This window comes from Microtus ochrogaster, chromosome 19, assembly GCF_000317375.1.
Source record: "Microtus ochrogaster isolate Prairie Vole_2 chromosome 19, MicOch1.0, whole genome shotgun sequence".
NCBI lineage: Eukaryota > Metazoa > Chordata > Mammalia > Rodentia > Cricetidae > Microtus > Microtus ochrogaster.
Genome location: NC_022021.1, coordinates 8,487,130 through 8,505,500, shown reverse-complemented (window position 1 = coordinate 8,505,500; position 18,371 = coordinate 8,487,130). Strand labels below are relative to the sequence as shown.

The 18,371-nt window shown below is 41.5% G+C and overlaps 1 protein-coding gene across 4 annotated transcripts in view; it reads right to left on the bottom strand.

The window, feature by feature from the left end:
• Rasgrf2 (Ras protein specific guanine nucleotide releasing factor 2) overlaps nucleotides 1–18,371 on the bottom strand; it is a 226,012-nt gene that overhangs the window by 120,152 nt on the left and 87,489 nt on the right. For all 4 annotated transcript variants that reach the window (XM_013349696.2, XM_026783773.1, XM_026783775.1 and 1 more), the window contains exons 8-12: nucleotides 17,292–17,401; nucleotides 16,451–16,569; nucleotides 11,356–11,516; nucleotides 10,138–10,204; nucleotides 9,507–9,643 (exon numbers count right to left, since the gene is read on the bottom strand). In XM_013349696.2, coding sequence (XP_013205150.1) covers nucleotides 9,507–9,643; nucleotides 10,138–10,204; nucleotides 11,356–11,516; nucleotides 16,451–16,569; nucleotides 17,292–17,401 — 594 coding nt within the window. The remainder of the gene's footprint in view (nucleotides 1–9,506; nucleotides 9,644–10,137; nucleotides 10,205–11,355; nucleotides 11,517–16,450; nucleotides 16,570–17,291; nucleotides 17,402–18,371) is intronic.

Below are 18,371 nucleotides of genomic sequence, written 5' to 3'. Positions count from 1 at the left end.
GGGTCCTCATGTTGTCTAGGTTCTCTGGAATTGTGAACTGTAGGCTGGATTTCTTTGCTTTATGTCTAAGAACCATTTATGAGTGAGTACATATGAAATTTGTCTTTCTGGGTCTCAGTTACTTCATTCAATATGATGTTTTCTAGCTCCATCCATTTGCCTGCAAATCTCAAGATGTCATTTTTTCTGCTGTGTAGTACTCCATTGTGTATATGTACCACATTTTCCTTATCCATTCTTTTGTTGAGGGGCATTTAGGTTGTTTCCAGGTTCTGGCTATGACAAACAATGCTGCTATGAACATAGTTGAGCATATGTCCTTGTGGTATGATTGAGCATCCATTGGGTTTATACCCAAAAGTGGCTTTGTTGGGCTTTGAAGAAGGTTGTTTCCTAATTTTCTGGGAAATCGCCAAACTGATATCCAAAGGGGCTGTACCAGTTTGCACTCCCACCAGCAATGCAGAAATGTTGTTGTGTTTACCCCACATCCTCTCCAGCATAAGTTGTCATCGGTGTTTTTGATCTTGGCCTTTCTTACAGGTATAAGATGGAATCTCAGAGTTGTTTCAATTTGCATTTCTCTAATTGCTAAGGATGCTGAGCATTTCCTTAACTGTCTTTCAGCCATTTTAGATTCCTCTGTTGAGAGTTCTCTGTTTAGGTCTGTGCTCCACTTTTTTATTGGATTATTTGTTCTTTTGTTTACCAATTCCTTGAGTTCTTTATATATTTTAGAGATCAGACCTCTGTCAGATGTGGGGTTAGTGGAGATCTTTATCCATTCTGTAGGCTGCCATTTTGTCTTGTTGACCATGTCCTTTGCTTTACAGAAGCTTTTCAGTTTCAGGAGGTTCCATTTATTAACTGTTTCTCTCAGTGTCTGTGCTGCTGGGGTTATATTTAGGAAGAGGTCTCCTGTGCCATGCCTTCAAGTGTACTTCCCACCTTCTCTTCTATAAGCTTCAGTGTGGCTGGCTTTATGTTGAGGTCTTTGATCCATTTGGGCTTGAATTTTATGCATGGTGATAAACGTGGATCTATTTTCATTCTTCTACATGTTGATATCCAGTTTTCCAGCACCATTTGTTAAATATTTCTTCTTTTTTCCATTTGATATTTTTTTTGCTTCTTTGTCAATAATCAGGTGTTTGTAGGTGTGTGGATTACTATCCGGGTCTACAATTCAGCTCCATTGGTACTGCTGTCTGTTCTTATGCCAATACTGGCAGTTTTCAGTACTGTAGCTCTGTATAAGAGTTTGAAGTTGGGGATTGTGATGCCTTCAGAAGTTCCTTTATTGTCCACGATTGTTTTGGCTACCCTTGGTTTTTTTGCTTTTCCATATGAAGTTGGGTATTATTTTTTTATTTGGGATCTGTGAAGAATTTTGCTGGTATTTTGATGGGCATTGCATTAAATCTGTAGACTGCTTTTGGTAAGATTGCCATTTTTATTATGTTAATTCTACATACCCAAAAGCATAGGAGATCTTTCCATTTTCTTGTGTATTCTTCATTATCTTTCTTCAAAGATTTAAAGTTCTTGCCATATGGGTCTTTCACTTGTTTGGTTAGAGTTACTCCAAGATATTTTATGCTATTTGTGGCTATTGTGAAGGGTGATGTTTCTCTGGTTTATTTCTTAGCCCATTTATCTGTATAAAGGAGGGCTACTGATTTTTTTTGAGTTAATCGTGTATCCTGCTATGTTACTGAAAGTTTTTATGAGTTGTAGAAGTTCCTTGGTAGAATTTTTGGGGTTGCTTATATAAACTATCATATCATCAGCAAATAGTGAGAGTTTGATGTCTTCTTTTCTGATTTGTATCCCCTTGATCTCCTTTTGTAGTCTTATTGCTCTAGCTAGGACCTCAAGAACTATGTTGAATACATATGGAGAGAGTGACAACCTTGTCTTGTTCCTGATTTCAGTGGGATAGCCAGGAGTTTCTCTCCATTTAGTTTGATTTTAGCTGTTGGCTTGCTGCATATTGCCTTTATATTATATTTATGTATCCCTGCTCTCCCCAAGACGTTTATCATGAAGGGATGTTATATTTTGTTGAAGGCTTTTTTTGGCATCTAATGAGATGATCATGTGGTTTTTATTTTTCAGTTTGTTTATATGGTGAAGTGCATTGACAGATTTTCCTATGTTGAATCATCCCTGCATCTCTGGGATGAAGCCTACTTGATAACGGTGGATGATGGTTTTGATGTGTTCTTGGATTCAAATTTCACTTAGTATTTTTGTATCAATGTTCATGAGTGAGAATGATCTATAATTCTCTTTTGTATTAATGTCTTTGTGTGGTTTGGGTATCAGAGTAATTATAGTCTCATAAAAAAAAGTTTGGCAGTGTTACTTCTGTTTCTATTGTGTGGAATATATTTGAGGAGTATTGGTATTAGTTCTTCTTTGAAAATCTTATAGAATTCTAAGCTGAAACCACCTGGTCCTGGGCTTTTTTTTTTTTCTTGAGAGACTTTTGATGACTGTTTCTATTTCTTTAGCAGTTATAGGTCTATTTAATTTGACTATATAGTCTTGATTTAATTTTGGTAAGTGATATTTATCCAGAAAGTTGTCCATTTCCTTTAAGTTTTCCAATGTTGTGGAATACAGGTTTTTGTTTTTGTTTTTTAAAGACTTATTTATTTATTAACTATACAGTGGTTTGCCTACCTGTGGGCCAGAAGAGGGCACCAGATCTCATTACAGATGGCTGTGAGACACCATGTGGTCACTGGTAATTGAACTCAGGACCTTTGGAAGAACAAGCACCTCTGAGCCATCTCTCCAGCCTTGAAGTACAGGTTTTTGAAATATGACCTGAATTTCCTACATGTCTGTTTTTATGTCCCCTTTTTCATTTCTGATTTTGTTAATTTGGATATTCTCTCTGTGACTTTTGGTTAGTTTGGATAAAGGTTTGTCTATTTTGTTGATTTTCTCGAAGAACCAACTCTGTCTCATTGATTATTTGTTTTGTTTTCTTTGTTTCTATTTTCTGATTTCAGCTCTCAACTTGATTATTTTCTGCTGTCTCGTTCTTCTGGGTGAGTTTGTTTCTTTTTGTTCTAGAGTTTTCAACTGTTCTGTAATTCACTAGTTTTGGATTTTTTCGAGCTTCTTTATGTAGGCATTTAGTGGTATGAACTTTCCTCTTAACACTGCTTTCATTTTGTCTCATAAATTTGGGTATGTTGTGTGGTCATTGTCATTGAATTTTAGGAAGTCTTTAATTTCTCCCTTTATTTCTTCCTTGACCCATCGATGATTCAGGGGAGCATTGTTTAATTTCCATGTGTTTTGGGGCTTTGTGAAATTAGTGTTGCTGTGGAATTCTAATTTTAAGCCATGGTGATATGATATGATACATGGGGTTATTCTAATTTTTTTTTATCTGTTGAGGTTTGCTTTGTTACCTAGTATGTAGTCAATTTTTGAGATGGTTCCATGAGGTGCTGAGAAGAAGGTATATTCTCAAATGTTTTGATGGTATTTCCTATAGATATCTGTTAAGTACATTTGAATCATAACATCTGTTGGTTCCCTTATTTCTCTGTTCATTTTCTGTCTGGCAGAACTGTCCAGGGGTGATAGTGGGGTGCTAAAGTCTCCCACTATTAGTGTGTGGGATTTAATGTGTGATTTAAGCTTTAGAAGTGTTTTTTTTTTTTTTTGGATTATCGAGACAGGGTTTCTCCATAGCTTTTGTTGGTTCCTGTCCTGGAACTAGCTCTTGTAGACCAGGCTGGCCTCGAACTCATAGAGATCTGCCTGCCTCTGCCTCTCGAGTTAGAAGTGTTTCTTTTACATATGAGGGCGTCCTTGTATTTGGGGCATAGATGTTCAGTATTGAAATTCCCTTTTGATGGATTTTTCCTGTGACTAATATGAAATGTCCTTCTTTGTCTCTTTTGATTGATTTTAGTTTGAAGTTTATTTTGTTAGATATTCAGATAGCTATACCAGCTTGTTAATTAGACCCATTTGATTGGAAAAGTTTTTCCCAACCCTTTCCTCAGAGGTGATAGCTGTCTTTGAGGTTGAGGTATGTTTCTTGTATGCAGCAGGATGGATTTGTTTTTGTATCCAATCTGTTAGCCTGTGTTTTTTTATAGGTGAGTTGAGTCCATTTATATTAAAAAATATTAATGACTAGTGATGGCTATCTCCTATTTTAGTTTTCATTCTTGATGATGTTATTGTGTGTGATTTCCCTTCTTTGGGATTTGCTGCTATGAGATCATCGATTGTCTGTGTTTTTGTGGATGTAGCCAATTTCCTTGGGTTGGAGTTTTTTTTCTAGTACTTTGTGTAGGGCTGGGTTTGTGGCTAGGTATTGGTTAAATCTGGTTTTGTCATGGAATATCTTATTTTGTCCTTCTATGGTAATTGAAAGTTTTGCTGGGTATAGTAGTCTGGGCTGGCATCCATGGTGTCCTAATGTCTGCCTAACGCTTGATCACGGCCTTCTGGCTTTCATTGTCTCCACTGAGAAGCCAGGTGTAATTTTGACAGTTCTGTCCTTATATGTTACTTGACCTTTTTCCTTTGGAGTTCTTAATATTCTTTCTTTATTCTGTATGTTTAGTGTTTTAATTATTATGTGGCAAGGGGACTTTTTTTGATTCAGTCTCTTTGGTATTTTGTGAGCGTCTTATAGCCTCATAGGCATATCTTTCTTTAAGTTGGCAAAGTTATCTTCTATGATTTTGTTAAATATATTTTCTGTGCTTTTGAGTTGGACTTCTTCTTCTATCCTTATTATTCTTAGGTTTGATCTTTTCATGGTGTCTCCTATTTCCTGGATACTTTGTGTTAAGCTTTTGTTAGATTTAATGGTTTTTTTTTTTGATCAATGAGTCTATTTTCTCTATTGTACCTTCAGTTCTTAAGATTCTCTCTTTCATCTCTTGTATTCTGCTGTTCATGATTGCATTTTTGGTTCCTGATCATTTTGTCATGATTTCTGTTTCTATGATTTCCTCGGCTTGCATTTTCTTTGTGTCTATTTCAGTTTTCAAGTCTTGAATAGTTTCTTTTATATGTTTGATTACTTTTTCTTGGGTTCCATTAAGGGATTTGTTAATTTCTTCCAATTTTTGGTTTTTCTTTTCCTCCATTTCTTTGAAGGAATTTTTCATTTCCTCTTTAAGGGCCTCAAACATTCTCCTAAAGTTATTTTTTTAAATTACTTTCTTCTGCTTCATCTATATTTAGTTGTTTAAGTCTTGCTGGCATAAGGCCACTAGTTTTTACTGGTGTCATATTGCTGTTTGTGGTGCTGTGTGTGTTCTTACCTTGTCTACCCATCTTTTCCTCTAATTGGTGTAGTTGGGGCTGTCTGTGACTTTGGTGATCCATCTTCCAGATGGCAGTGGATCCAAGGCTCAGATGGTTGTTTCCCATGGTACAGTCAGGGATATGGTTCCAGTCACCCCACTGGTCACTCCATGCTCCTGAAGGTCACTCAGCATGCCCAGAATTCACTCTGCAATACCATGGGTCATTTGAGCCTGCTCCCACAGAGATTGCTTGCTTGGGGCTGTTTTTGCTGAGGTTGCTCCCTTGGGCTGCTCTGGCAGAGGTCCTGGCACAGGCCTACTCCCTTGGTGGTTCTAGACTTGCTCCCAGGCCCACAGAGGTCTCGAGACATAACTTTTATTAATGCTCTTCAGCTGCAGATAAAATCAGTATTATTTTGTAGCAAAGAATATCCCCACCATTGCATCTGGAGGAACTAAGAAGAAAGTTGAACACTTCTGCCTGGTGTTATGTTGCTGTTTGTGGCGCAGCTAACGTAAGTCTAAGTGGAAAGAAGGTATCACTTGAATACTTGTAGCAGGCAAAAGTTTGGGTCCCATCTTTTAAAAAACCAGACACAGAATTAGTCATGAACTCTGGGGATCTTTCCCATATGCACACTAGACACCATAGGGAAGATCAGGGAACTATAGTCAAACACACCTGGCCACATCATTACAAGACTGAAGTGCTGGAAAACCATCTGTCAAGTCTTCCTCTTCACCATCTTTGTATACTTCTTGGCTTCATAACACTATCAAAGTGTATTTACTCAGTGATTTACTTTCTTTTCTGCCTTAAGAATCAGTCTTTACCTATACTCCTCAAATTATTCCACACAATAGAAACAGAAGGAACATTGGCAAACTCTTTTTATGAGATTACAGTTATCCTAATACTGAAACCACACAAAGACTCGACCCAGAAAGAGAATTACAGACCAGTCTTCCTCAAGAACATTGATGCAAAAGTACTCAATAAAATACTGACAAACCAAATCTAAGAACACATCAGAAAAATCATCTACCATGATCAAGTTAGCTTCATCCCACAGATGCAGGAATGGTTCAACATACAAAAATCTATCAATCTAATCCACCATACAAATAAACTGAAAGAAAGGGGTGAAGGAGAAAAGGGAGGAGAACTTGAGGGAACAGGATGGTCGAGATGGGGAAAGGAGAGAGAGAGAGAGCGAGAGCGAGAGCGAGAGAGAGAGAGAGAGAGAGAGAGAGAGAGAGAGAGAGAGAGCAAAGAAAGAGATATTTTGACTGAGGGAGCCACTATGGGGCTAGCAAGAAACTTGGCACTAGGGAGATTCCCAGGATTCCACAAGTATGTACCTAGTTAAGATCCTAAACAATTGTGGAGAGGGTACCTGACTGGCCTTGCCTTTTAGTCAGATGGATGAATATCTAATTGTCATCATAGAACCTTCATCCAGCAACTGATGGAAACAGAGGCAGAACTCGACAGTGGAACACTGACCTGATTTCCCAAAGTTCAGTTGAAGAGAGGGAAGAGTGAGAACACAAGCAAAGGGGTTAAGACCATAATGGGGATACCCACTGATGCAGCTTACCTGAGCTAATAGGAGCCCACTGATTCCAGCCTGACAGCAGGGGAACCAGCAGAGGACCAAACAAGGCCCTCTGAATGTGGGTGACACTTTTATGTCTGGGACAGACTGTGGGACCATTGGCAGTGAGACTAGGATTTATCCCTACTGCTTGTACTGGCTTTTTGGAGCCATTCTCTTTGGAGGGATACTGTGCTCAGCCTAAATATAATGAGGAGGGCCTTGGTTATGCCTCAAAGCAATGTGCTAGACTTTGGTGACTTCCCATGGGCAGCCTTACCCTCTCTGAAGAGTGGATGGAGGGTGTGGTGGAGGAGAGGAGAGGGAGCAGGAGGAGGGGAGAAGTGGGAACTGGGATTGGAATGTAAAATGAGAGTAAAGAAGATTGATTTAAAAAATCAGTCTTAATACCATATCCCCATATCTGAACTATACCTGGTTGCATATGGTGATTCCTCAGTAAGTCTTTGAAAAAATTCAACGAATGATCTAGAGTTTAATAAGCTTACTGATTCTTTACAAATAAGAGAGGCTCACTGAAGAATTAATGCAGCTTGGATATAAATAAAATAATATAATAATATAATATATAATATAAATAAGTGAATTAATTAACCACCATAAGAATGCAATTTTGTTCAAAAAACGGTAAGGAAGATCTCAAATTTTCATCCATTTAGAAGCCTGAAGAGATGCAGCTTCTCTTTTAACTATTTTCCCACCATGAACACAGTCTGAGAGGTAGACAAGTAACCCCTGCAGTGTGTTCAGCCCCAACGAAAAGTCCTGGCTGATGTCTGAGCACCAACTCCATGCAGCTAAGTAACGTTGACAAAGGTAGATTTCCAAACCCCATTCTGACCTGCACAACGAAGCTCGCAGTATTTCTTTCTGTTTTCTTTTGAAGACACTGTTATGCAGGTAGAATGACGGTGGAACTAGGAAATGTATTAACCAATAAAAGCTATGGTCATGCATTGTCGACTGCTCTATCAGCATTTAGTCACTCTCAAAGTTTAGGGAGCCGAAGAACTGGGACCTTAGTACAGCTTCCATTCACCTCTTAGGAGAAAATTACCACGAACTCCTCAGAAAAACAGAAGGCAATGAACCCGACGATGAATGCCGTAGCCATTTGCCCTAATCTTCTCCAAATGACAAGTTTGGAAGTCCATGTGGAATGTTAATTAAAGATATAATCAATTAATTAACTAATTAGCTTAGAAATGAGTTCTTGCTTAATTGCCTAGGTTGGTCTGGGACTCTTAGATTCCAGCAATCCTCCTGCCTCCGCTTCCTGTGGAGCTGAGATTACAGGTGCAAACCACTGCCCTTCACTCAATTCTACACAGTTTCCCCCCCCTCCACCTTGGGACATGGAGCCAGAATTCCTGTGGAGCAGAACTCAAGCCCAACTATGAGCAGTCTGGCATTTCCAGGTGATGCTGTTGCCGGAAAAAAAATAAAACTCATCGATCTCCTGCTTGAGCCTTGGAGCCACCCGGCTCTCTAATTTTTTTTCTACACAAGATGCAGGAAGTTATCCCAGATTTCATCCTGTCGATGCTGCCTCCTGTCGTTCTTTGAAAATTTTTGCCACAGCCCTTGATACCTGTTCTCCTATCTCTCATCACTTTCCTGCTTCAGAAACAGACAAGAAGTCATTGGCATCTCTGGGAAGGAAATTGCTACCAGGACAGTTCCAGCACTGTTCAACACAGTTGCAGCTGGTGCAGAAATCCCGGGAACTACAATGCAATTGTGTTTTTAAATAATAAAATAAATGCAATGATACAGAACAAAAACTCACACTTCAGAATTAAACAGAAGAAACAAACATAAGGAAGAGAACAGGGGAAGTTCCAAGAAACAGAGATCCACTCATTCACACGCTGAAGAATCCCATAAAAAAACCGCTAGCCGGGCGATGGTGGCACACACCTTTAATCCCAGCACTCGGGAGGCAGAGGCAGGCGGATCTCTGTGAGTTCGAGACCAGCCTGGTCTACAGAGCAAGTTCCAGGACAGGCTCCAAAGCCACAGAGAAACCCTGTCTCGAAAAACCAAAAAAAAAAAAAAAAACAAAAACAAAATGCTAAACTGGGAGTCATAATATGTATGTAGTGGACCCGGTGCAGACCAGTACATCCTGTGTGTGTTGCAGTCTCTGTGAGTTCATACAAGCCTTGTTCATGCTGATTTAGAGGCCTTGTTTTCCTGGTATCTTCCATTCCCTGTCTCTGGCTCTCCTTTCATAGAGTTCTCTGAGCCCCGAGGGAAGGGATTTGGAGGAGACATCCCATTTAGCGGAAAGAGTTCCAAGGCCTCTTACCCTCTGCAAAATGTCTGGCTGGGGATCTCTGTATTTGTTCCCATCTGGTGCAGGAGGAAGCTTTTCTGATGATGACTGAGCAAGGCCCTGATCATATTTACCGCACTTTAAATAACATTAACAAAGAAAGAACAACCACAAAATGCTAACCACCTATCAAACTGGGTAGCAATGTGGCGGTAAGCACAGCAACTTGGAGGCACATGGTTCTTCTAGAAATTCTCACTAAATGTTTACACTGAAAACTTTTGCAAACCAGGAAAGAAGCTACTCAGTTACCTGACTGATGTCGCTCATCCATGCAGCTTTCTCCTGGCGAGAAGGGGCCAACAGGACCACAGTGAAAGGGGCAGCATCAGGAGGCTCCACTACTATTTTAAAATCCAGATGTCCAAACATGTGGCCAGAACCTTTGGCTTCAATACACATAAACCATATGATTACATGTGAATGCAAGGAGATATGAATCATAGCTCCTCTCGCCCAGCCTCCTTCCTGGGACCCACGTGCATTCGAGCCCAGGCTCTCATTTCAACAATGTGCTTCCGGAGCACGCGGAAGGACTAGCGCATGCGCTGCTGGAGAGCTGAGGGCAGAAGGCAACTCCAAGCAACTTGGCTGGTTTATGCTTCATTTCGATCATGTGTCGAAATCCTGGTTTAATTCAACCCCCCTTTCTTTTTTGCCTGCTCTTGAAAAGCCACCGTCATGAGGCAAGCTATGCAGAATATCAATTCTCAAAGGCAGTTCAACCAGGCTAGCGGGCTGCACAGAGAAATGGCTCCAGAGAATCCGCCCTCAAATCGCTTCTGCCTCCATAGACAGCCCTCCTTAGCTCTAAAACACGAAGATCTACAGAATCTGGCTGTTCTAATCCTACCGCTGTCCCAAGAGATGTTCTGTCACTTACAGTCATCGTCACTTGCGTCGGGCTCCTCAATCAGCGTGCACTCTATGAGGGAGAGGACTCCACCTGTCTGGAAACAAACAGCGATGAAGGGGCAGGCAGCCTTGTGCAGACTGGGGAGTCCTGCTTTGTAAACTTAATATTCAGATTGCCGCGGGTGGAAAATTCTACGTCATAAACAATTGTTCACAGAGTTCAAGACTAAGCAGAACAAATAAATTAAAACCCTTCAATTTTAAATACTTCCCACTCTCGCATTCTTGCCCCCACCATTTATAAAATTTATTAAAGCCATCTGTGGGAGATTAGATGGCACCACAGTGACTTCAGAGAGCCACCGTGGCCCAGCAGTATGAATTGGCCAGCCAGGAAGTGTCTTAGGAACTAGAAGGCCATTGTCATGGTGTGAGTAATATTTTTAAAATTTGTTTTAGAATTTATTTACTGTGCATATGCATATGCGTGTACGAGGGGCAATGCTATGGTACATGTGAAGAAGTCAGAAGGCAACTGGTGGGACTCTGTCCTCTTTCTACCACGAGAGTCCTGGGAACTGAACACCAATCATAGGCTTGGTGACAGGCGTCCTATCTGCTGAGCCATCTCGCTGGCCCAGGGAATAAAGGTTTACAGCAACGACAGAAGATAAATAAACAAGTTGGCAAAGTTCTCCTACGAAAGGTCAGAGAGGAAACATTTTGGGCTCTTTAGGTCACGTCATTTCTATCCTGACTCCTCAGGTGTGCAACCTCAGCGGGCAAGCAGCCGTGGGCATGAGTGGTTATGAGCAAATATTTATGTGCAAATAAAGTGTTATCACGATGAACGATGAACGGGTAGGAAGCTTCAGGCCGCGGTTTGATGGCTCCGATACATAGTGAGATAAAACAGCGGTTGCCAAATATCCCACCAGCGAGTGTTCTATGGTGAACGGACAAGATATCTACAGCCCAGTGGTTGTCAAGTAATAAGAATTTTGCCTAGATTTTGATTTTAATAATGCTTCTTTAAGATGTTGCAGACTTAAAATAAATCTCTGTTGCCTTGAATCCAGATAACAACGAAGTGACTACCAGAGCTGGTAGGCACACACTGCCCCTCCCTGCACAATTGCAATCTGCTTCATGACAAGAGCGGGCACTGGAAAGCCAGAATCGAATTAACCTCAGCACCTCTTGAGCGTTGGGAAGACAGATGAAACCTGCCAGGGAAATCCCGTACCTTGAGCAGATGCAGCTTTCCTCCTGAACTTCTGGTGCAAATTAGAAAGTGTTTCGTAAACAAGAAGCACTGTCTCTCGCCTTCCTTTTTCAAAGACAGTGAGCCCAGACGAACTTTGCTAAGCTTCCCCCTCTCAACGGAAGGTACCTGAATAAGAGAACCTGATGAAGGAAAGTGAAGAACAGACAGCAATTACAATCTGGTGAGGACCATGCCCTTGGCAATACACACAAGGATCTGTTCCCCCAAAATACCAAGGATGTATTTGGTGTGCCTTTGGAACAAATGGATCTCGTTCCTCTCGTCAACCGAGGAAACGTGTTGTATTTTAAGGGACAAGCTGTTCCTGGCATTGTTATGAAACAATTTTGACTCGTTCCTTCATCTGTAAACTAGAACCAGCTTAAAATCAAAGCATTGAGAGGCTGATGCCATCTATGATCTGACTGAGTAAATTTATGCATTGTATAAGTACAGATAATAATATGGCAGTTTGATCAAATTAAGTCAAATTTATCCTTTCTGAAACAAATAAATAAAATAAAAAGCATATTAATATCTACTTTAAAATAGATGGTGTAATGCATGTATCCTGTAAAAATATGTCAATTTTATAATGCAGTTTAATTAAGGGCTATCTTAGAGGAAGCTATTTCACTGGATTTAAATTATGTCTATACAAAAAAACTCCATTCTGTACAATTAATATATGCTAATAAAAAATAAATCCAAAGAAGTGTGATTAAAATGCATCTGTGGAACCTAAATGGAGCACAAGCCCCATCCAAAGCAAAGCTGAGCTCTGGTCAGTATGAGAAGTGAGGCATCTATGGCCATACCACCCTGACGCACCTGATCTCATCTGATCTCGGAAGCTAAGCAGGGTAGGACCTGGTTAGTACTTGGATGGGAGAAGTGATGCACAGACCTCCACAATATTTATAGACTATCTAGGAATGCCTCTAATCACTCGCAGACTGCACTCTAGTAGAAATGTCCCCATTCCTAAAAAGAAAGCTCCAGTCTATTAAATATCAACCACAAAGCACCGAGATCTTTGCAAACACCTCGGTTCTAACTTCTGAAAATCACTGGAGCCAGTAATCACCGGTGTAATCCACTACACTGGTCAGCCCTACACGAACTCTCTTGAGCCCACAAGAAGCACAAAGTACATAGTCAATCCTTAATTATTACCAGAGGCAGCTCTCAGAGAAACAACCTCATTTTTCTTCATGTTTTCTGTCTTTTTAGTGGAGCCCAGATTAGCTCTATAATGAAAAGTGAGAAAAATCCTAAAGCTATTTATATAAAGAAATATATACCTAAGGCAATAAAACCAGGTGAGTCACAAAATCACCAGGTTAACATTAGCTAGTGAATGTTTCAAATTGCAGCTTCCCATTACGGGAGCTGGCAAGGCATCCAGGACCCGAGTTTCCATGCCCTGATCTCACATCATCTATTTGGGTGAGTGATTAGGTGGGGTGCTTGACAGACAGAAAGTAGGCAGCTCTTCTGGGCTTAAAGAATAGCAAGGAACCAGCCCTGGGCGAGGCTGTAGGAGTGGGGAACAAAGGGCCGAGAGGAGGGAAGGGTTGGACAAGAGGGGAGTAACTGGAGGAGGTGAGGTGGGCGGGAGCAAACTGACAGACAGCTCCTGTAGCAAAGAATTAAACTTGAGAAGCCGGGGAGGTGTGGAGAAAGCAGAAGGCAGGAAGCTTAGCAAGCAACTGCAGCACAGGGTTGGAATTCATGAGACTGGGGTTTGGAAGTAAACCCCCAGGCTGAGTAACTCCCCTAAGGGTGCACATAGGTGTGCATCATAGACAACTGGAACTTGAAGGCAAGGAGGGGCTAAGACACTGATGGCGCAGGCCACATCCCAGGTAGTCCTACGGAGTTCCCTTAGTTAGGGTGAGTGGGAGGGGCCTCAGGTAAGTGTCTGTGTGGACAAATGGGTCATGGGGCCATTTCCAGAAAAGCTGTAACCAAGTCAGTGAAAACTCTGTCATGGTATGTTCATTGGCAAATACTTCTAGCATTTCTAAGTCCAAAATTACAACATTTGTGGTTAGCATATCTATGAATGATCATTGTGAATTTCAGTTTTGTGGTTTAAAAAGGTTTCCTTGGCAACCATACACTAATAACTGTAACTACCACCAAATAGAAGCCTATCTACATTAGATGTAGACGGAAATCTACTCAACTGCAAGAAAAGCGAGAAATCCCATGACTACTTTAAAGCTGACTACTTTATAGAATAAAACGCTTCAGAACTGTGCTTCACGTTGTTTTCCCACATTCCATCTTGTGTTCGACACATTTCAACCCAGCCATGTGACTTTCAGAAAAAGATTCCTCTCTAATCAATGCAAGTTAGACACATCTTAGGGAAATGATGGCCACGGCCTCCTTATCAGACCACTGCTGGGCTCTGTCCTTAGCATTCTGATCCCTGGGTAGCTAACAGCTGAGGTCAAGCTGTGGAAGACTTTTGAATCTTCCATCATTAATTCCCACGGGATGGCCCCCAAGATAGGCCAATGCCTCTATTCTGAACCTACTCCGCCGTGAAACTATGAACAGCAATATTCGGATGGGTGATCTTGGTGTCTGAGATGGTAGAGCCACTGTGCTTCGGGCTGTACTTTCTTACTCTGAGGAGACCTTACTGAGTAACAGGGTGATTCATTTTTTTTCCTGGAAATCATAAAGTTGAAAGTGCGTGTGTACAGATGCGAGTATGTATAGATTGAAATGGAGTGTCTACTGCCCCTCAGCACGATTAACAAAAATACTAGCCCACCATTAAAAAATCAATTGCAGTCAATTTAGTAGGAAATAAAAACCCTTGATAGTTTAATGAATAATACTCTTATAGTGTTTTTTATGGGTGTTAAATCCTGTTGAGACTAGTAAACGTGCTAATAGGAGAAACTGAAGAAAAAATAAAAAATTTCCCATTATAATTGATAATTTTATAATTTTAGATTAAGTTCTGATATTTAGAAACAACCTTTATTAAATAATTCCTAACTAGACTAACCAGATCAAACACACAGCAAGAGCAGCAAGACACTGTGAAGTAACTTACCACAGTGACATTGCTGTAACAGTAACATTCCGGGCAATCATGGCTGACCCTGCCTAAGACGTAACATATAGCAGAACGAATAACGTATGGATGTGGCTTCAAGCGTGAAGCAGTATATGACTTTTACTTCTTAAAATGTAACCAAAAAGGTGTGACTTGTTCAATGCATTTGACCCCCCAAACACATTTTATTATTCATGGGTTTTTTTCAGATTCACAAGGACCTACTTTTATAAATGCATTGAGTGCTTGTGGATAATAACCCTGTTCAATCAAAAATATATAGTTCAGAAATCGTATGTGAGTTACAGAAGGTCTCTTGTCCATGGTTAGTTATAAAGTACAGGTCGATTAGGAGACATTTTTAAAGAACTCTAAATACAAGAAAAATACAAAATAAATGTCTTACAACTTCAATCAAATAAATTTATTCAGTCTGCCTCAACGTACCCTTTCCCAGTAGCTTTAATAGACAAAGGGAGGCAAAGAGAATTCAGGGATGCTACCTCTCAGAGCTTGTGGTTACCAGGGGAGAGAGGCGTGCAGATAGATATCTTCACACAGGACAAAACCCATGCTTCATGAGGAAAATGCCTTGACAATGAAGAGGATAGATAGACAATTCATTAGTTAATTCGTTGTAACTTGAGGCAAAGTAGATGGGAAGACGAGAAAACTTCAGAAGACTTCTTATCTGTCCTGGAGTTGTTAGGTCAAGTAGACCTTTCATAGGCACAAAAGAGGCAGAGTAGGTCTTTCCCACTCCCTGATAGGGGAGACACAGGTGAAGGCCCAGGAAGGCAATGTACCTTGAGGCAGAGAGGGGGACCCAGTCCATACAGAGGAACAGGACGGGAACTGGAAAGGTCTGGCGTTGTTGGCATTGTATTCTACTGTCACCGTAAGGAAAGTTGGTGTGTAGTGTCAAGAATGGGAAACGAAATAATCCCTGAAATATACTTCCCAAATTTAGTAGATGTGTAGTGTCTCTTCATGTAAATAAACAACAGAAGATAGAACAGCATGTTCCAGTTTATGGAAGTATTCTAGGCAAAAAAATAATAATGTGGCCTGCATAATGTCTTATTTGATGAGGCAACCATATTTTAAGGAGAATATTATGGAAGGAAACAGTAATAGCTTCAAATGATATGGGCACACTATGACCAGAAGCGGCACTAAAGATGAATTTAAGTTCCAAGTTTATGTTTCAATCCACAGCAATTCCCAAACTATAAAGATGTACAGCAGAGCATGCAGGTGACTCAGACCCAGCATGTGAAGCATGCTCTCCTTCCCCAGGCACCGGAGCACTTGAAAGCAATTGGGATGTGGCTAGCTTCTTGTGCTTTGAAATAAGAGCTGAGGAGGAGTGTGCGTCACCAGGCTGGTCCCTCTCCAACGTCTGTGACACAACTTCATCTCTCCTGATGCTTAACTGATCAGGTATTGCCCCTCACAGAGCACATGCCACACACGGGATAGCTTCCCCAGCTCCAAGATGGGCAGGGACATTTCCACCTGGTAACTGGAGTTACTGACTGAATTAAATCGGAAGTGTCAGTGAGAAAAGGCAACAGGAGACAGCTGCATTCACTTCGGACATTGTCTCCACTCTTATGGGCTCCGGCTTTGAGGAACTCTGGTTTCTCCTGAGCCTTTGCCTGGATAGCATCACCATCTGGCACTGCCATTCTGACTGGCCAGACAGACCTGTCCTCCTTGGAGCTGTAGAGAACGTCCGGTTTGCTGAGGAGGGGCGTCCAGCCAGAGTGTGATTTACTGCCCCTCTCATGCTTAACTCTTATTGTGTTGCTGTTTTTCATGGACCCTGAAAAGAAATAGCGCAGAGGTGGGCCTCAACCACAGCCCTGGTCAAGGCCGCAGGGATCTCCTGCATGGACGGCACCAAACACATAGGCCTGCTCCAGAGCGCGCCCCCGCATCTGCGAGCGACCGATCACGTGAGTAGAGGGTCAGATCAATGGGTCTTACCTTGGCGGATGAAAGTCTGGCTGGTGTCCAGCAAAATGTCACAACCTTCCACTATCATCCTTTCAATGGCAAGGTTTTTCCTGATGTTCTCAGTGTCGCTGACTTCGTCGTGCATGACTCTATGGGACACAAGGCAGAGAGCATCGCAGTCAGAAACGTTAGCTATGGCTCTAGCCGATAGGCAAAGATGGCGTCACCTGGCACGCTTGGAATTTAACCGAGAGAGAGTGAGCAAAGACTGGACTCCAGCTTCAGCCAGCCACAGCCTAAAGCAAGGCCACAGTGTGTGAGCAGATTGCAAAAGGTAAGGGGACCAGCGATCAGGGAGTGGCAAGGCTTGTTTTGAGTGTGACAGGAAAGAGACTCAGCATTTTACAGACGACTCCCTTGGTTAACGCTGAAGTGTCACCTTCAACATTAGAGGCACTAAGATAGAGGCTGTTACTCTACTTGTCACACTTAATCTCAATAGCATTGGGGGCAGCCTGGCCATTCACCCACTTCTTGCAAAATCTGAATACAAAAATGCAACAGAAATTCATTTTTTTCTATTTTGATGGAAAAATAAAAGAAGTGAACATTTGTGAACTTAACCAAACTCTCCTTGATCTCAGCTATACAAACTCACATACTATGAGAACTTTTCAAAGGTGTCTTGTCTTGACTGAAATGAACGTGAATGGTGACTCGGTGCCATCTCTTACACTCTCAGATGAATCTAAGAAGTTGGAGCTACCATTGGCATTTCCTCTCTTGAAAGCCACATGCCACCGGGTTTATCTAGGGGGAGACCATGCTGTTTCTTTCCAGTCTGACCCCTTCCCACAAGTTCCCTGCATACCTGGACAGTTCCTCCAGCTTTGACTTAGCAAACTCTAGGCTTTTCCTCTCCACGTGTTCATGGGGGGTGTGAGCCAGGAGTTCATGCAGAGTGATGATATACCTGGGGATCTAAATACATACACAGGTGAGTGTGAAAAAGAGGTCCAGACAGATGGCATGGGGCACACTCTACTGGGACATCACCCTCAGAGAAGCTCATCCCTACTCTTATAATTCTGAAGGTTCTCAAGATTTTATAGGGATACAAATGATTGAACTGAGCTTCAAACCTTACACACCAGAAAAGTCTATAACAAAAATGCAGGAAAATGTTGTCATAAACGAATAAACTGAGTATAAAGGAGCCATTGTTTCAGTTTGCACGTAAGTGTGCATGTTTGAAGCAGAGCTTCTGCAGACTGGGTCATGGGGAAGCAGATATTGCTGTCATCAGTCACCTGAGTCTCTTGCTAAAGGTCTGCTGTCTGCTTACACGCTCGTTTAAAAACAGACAGACCTGACCACACTCTCTTTAACACCTAAATCCAGAAGGACATGTTCTCCTGTATCGACATTCTGATCCTATTTCTTCTCACTTCAAATGTCATTTAACTAGGTTATTTATTTAATTCTGCAAAAGGCAAAACTCCACCAGCCATATGAGACTTTTAGTAAACCAAAGAGACTTAATGCAAGTTATAGACTCAACATATTTTTCTCTCTTTTGTGCTCCTAAAACAGCCTCCTGGAAAGCAGGGAGGTAGACTTCAGAAAGACGCGTGTGGGCAACCAACTCCAACATTCCACTTTCTGTGGGCCCAGGAGAACTCTGAGCTCTGTGGACATGTCCACTCCTCCAGCAACATAAAATTGGTTCTCCACTTGCCAAGAAAGGAAAGAAACTGCAGGGAGGTCCAGTAACTTATCTAGGGTAGACCTTAGGACAGAAAAGCAGTTTCCCAGAGCTCTGTGTGTAGCTCGTCCCTTCTGTCTTAGCATTGGTGACCCTATCTGTGGATGCGTCTTTGCTGTCCACTTGTGGTATCATCGTGGGGCTATTTTCTCTTCACTCACGGGTGCCTCCTTTATGTACTTAAAC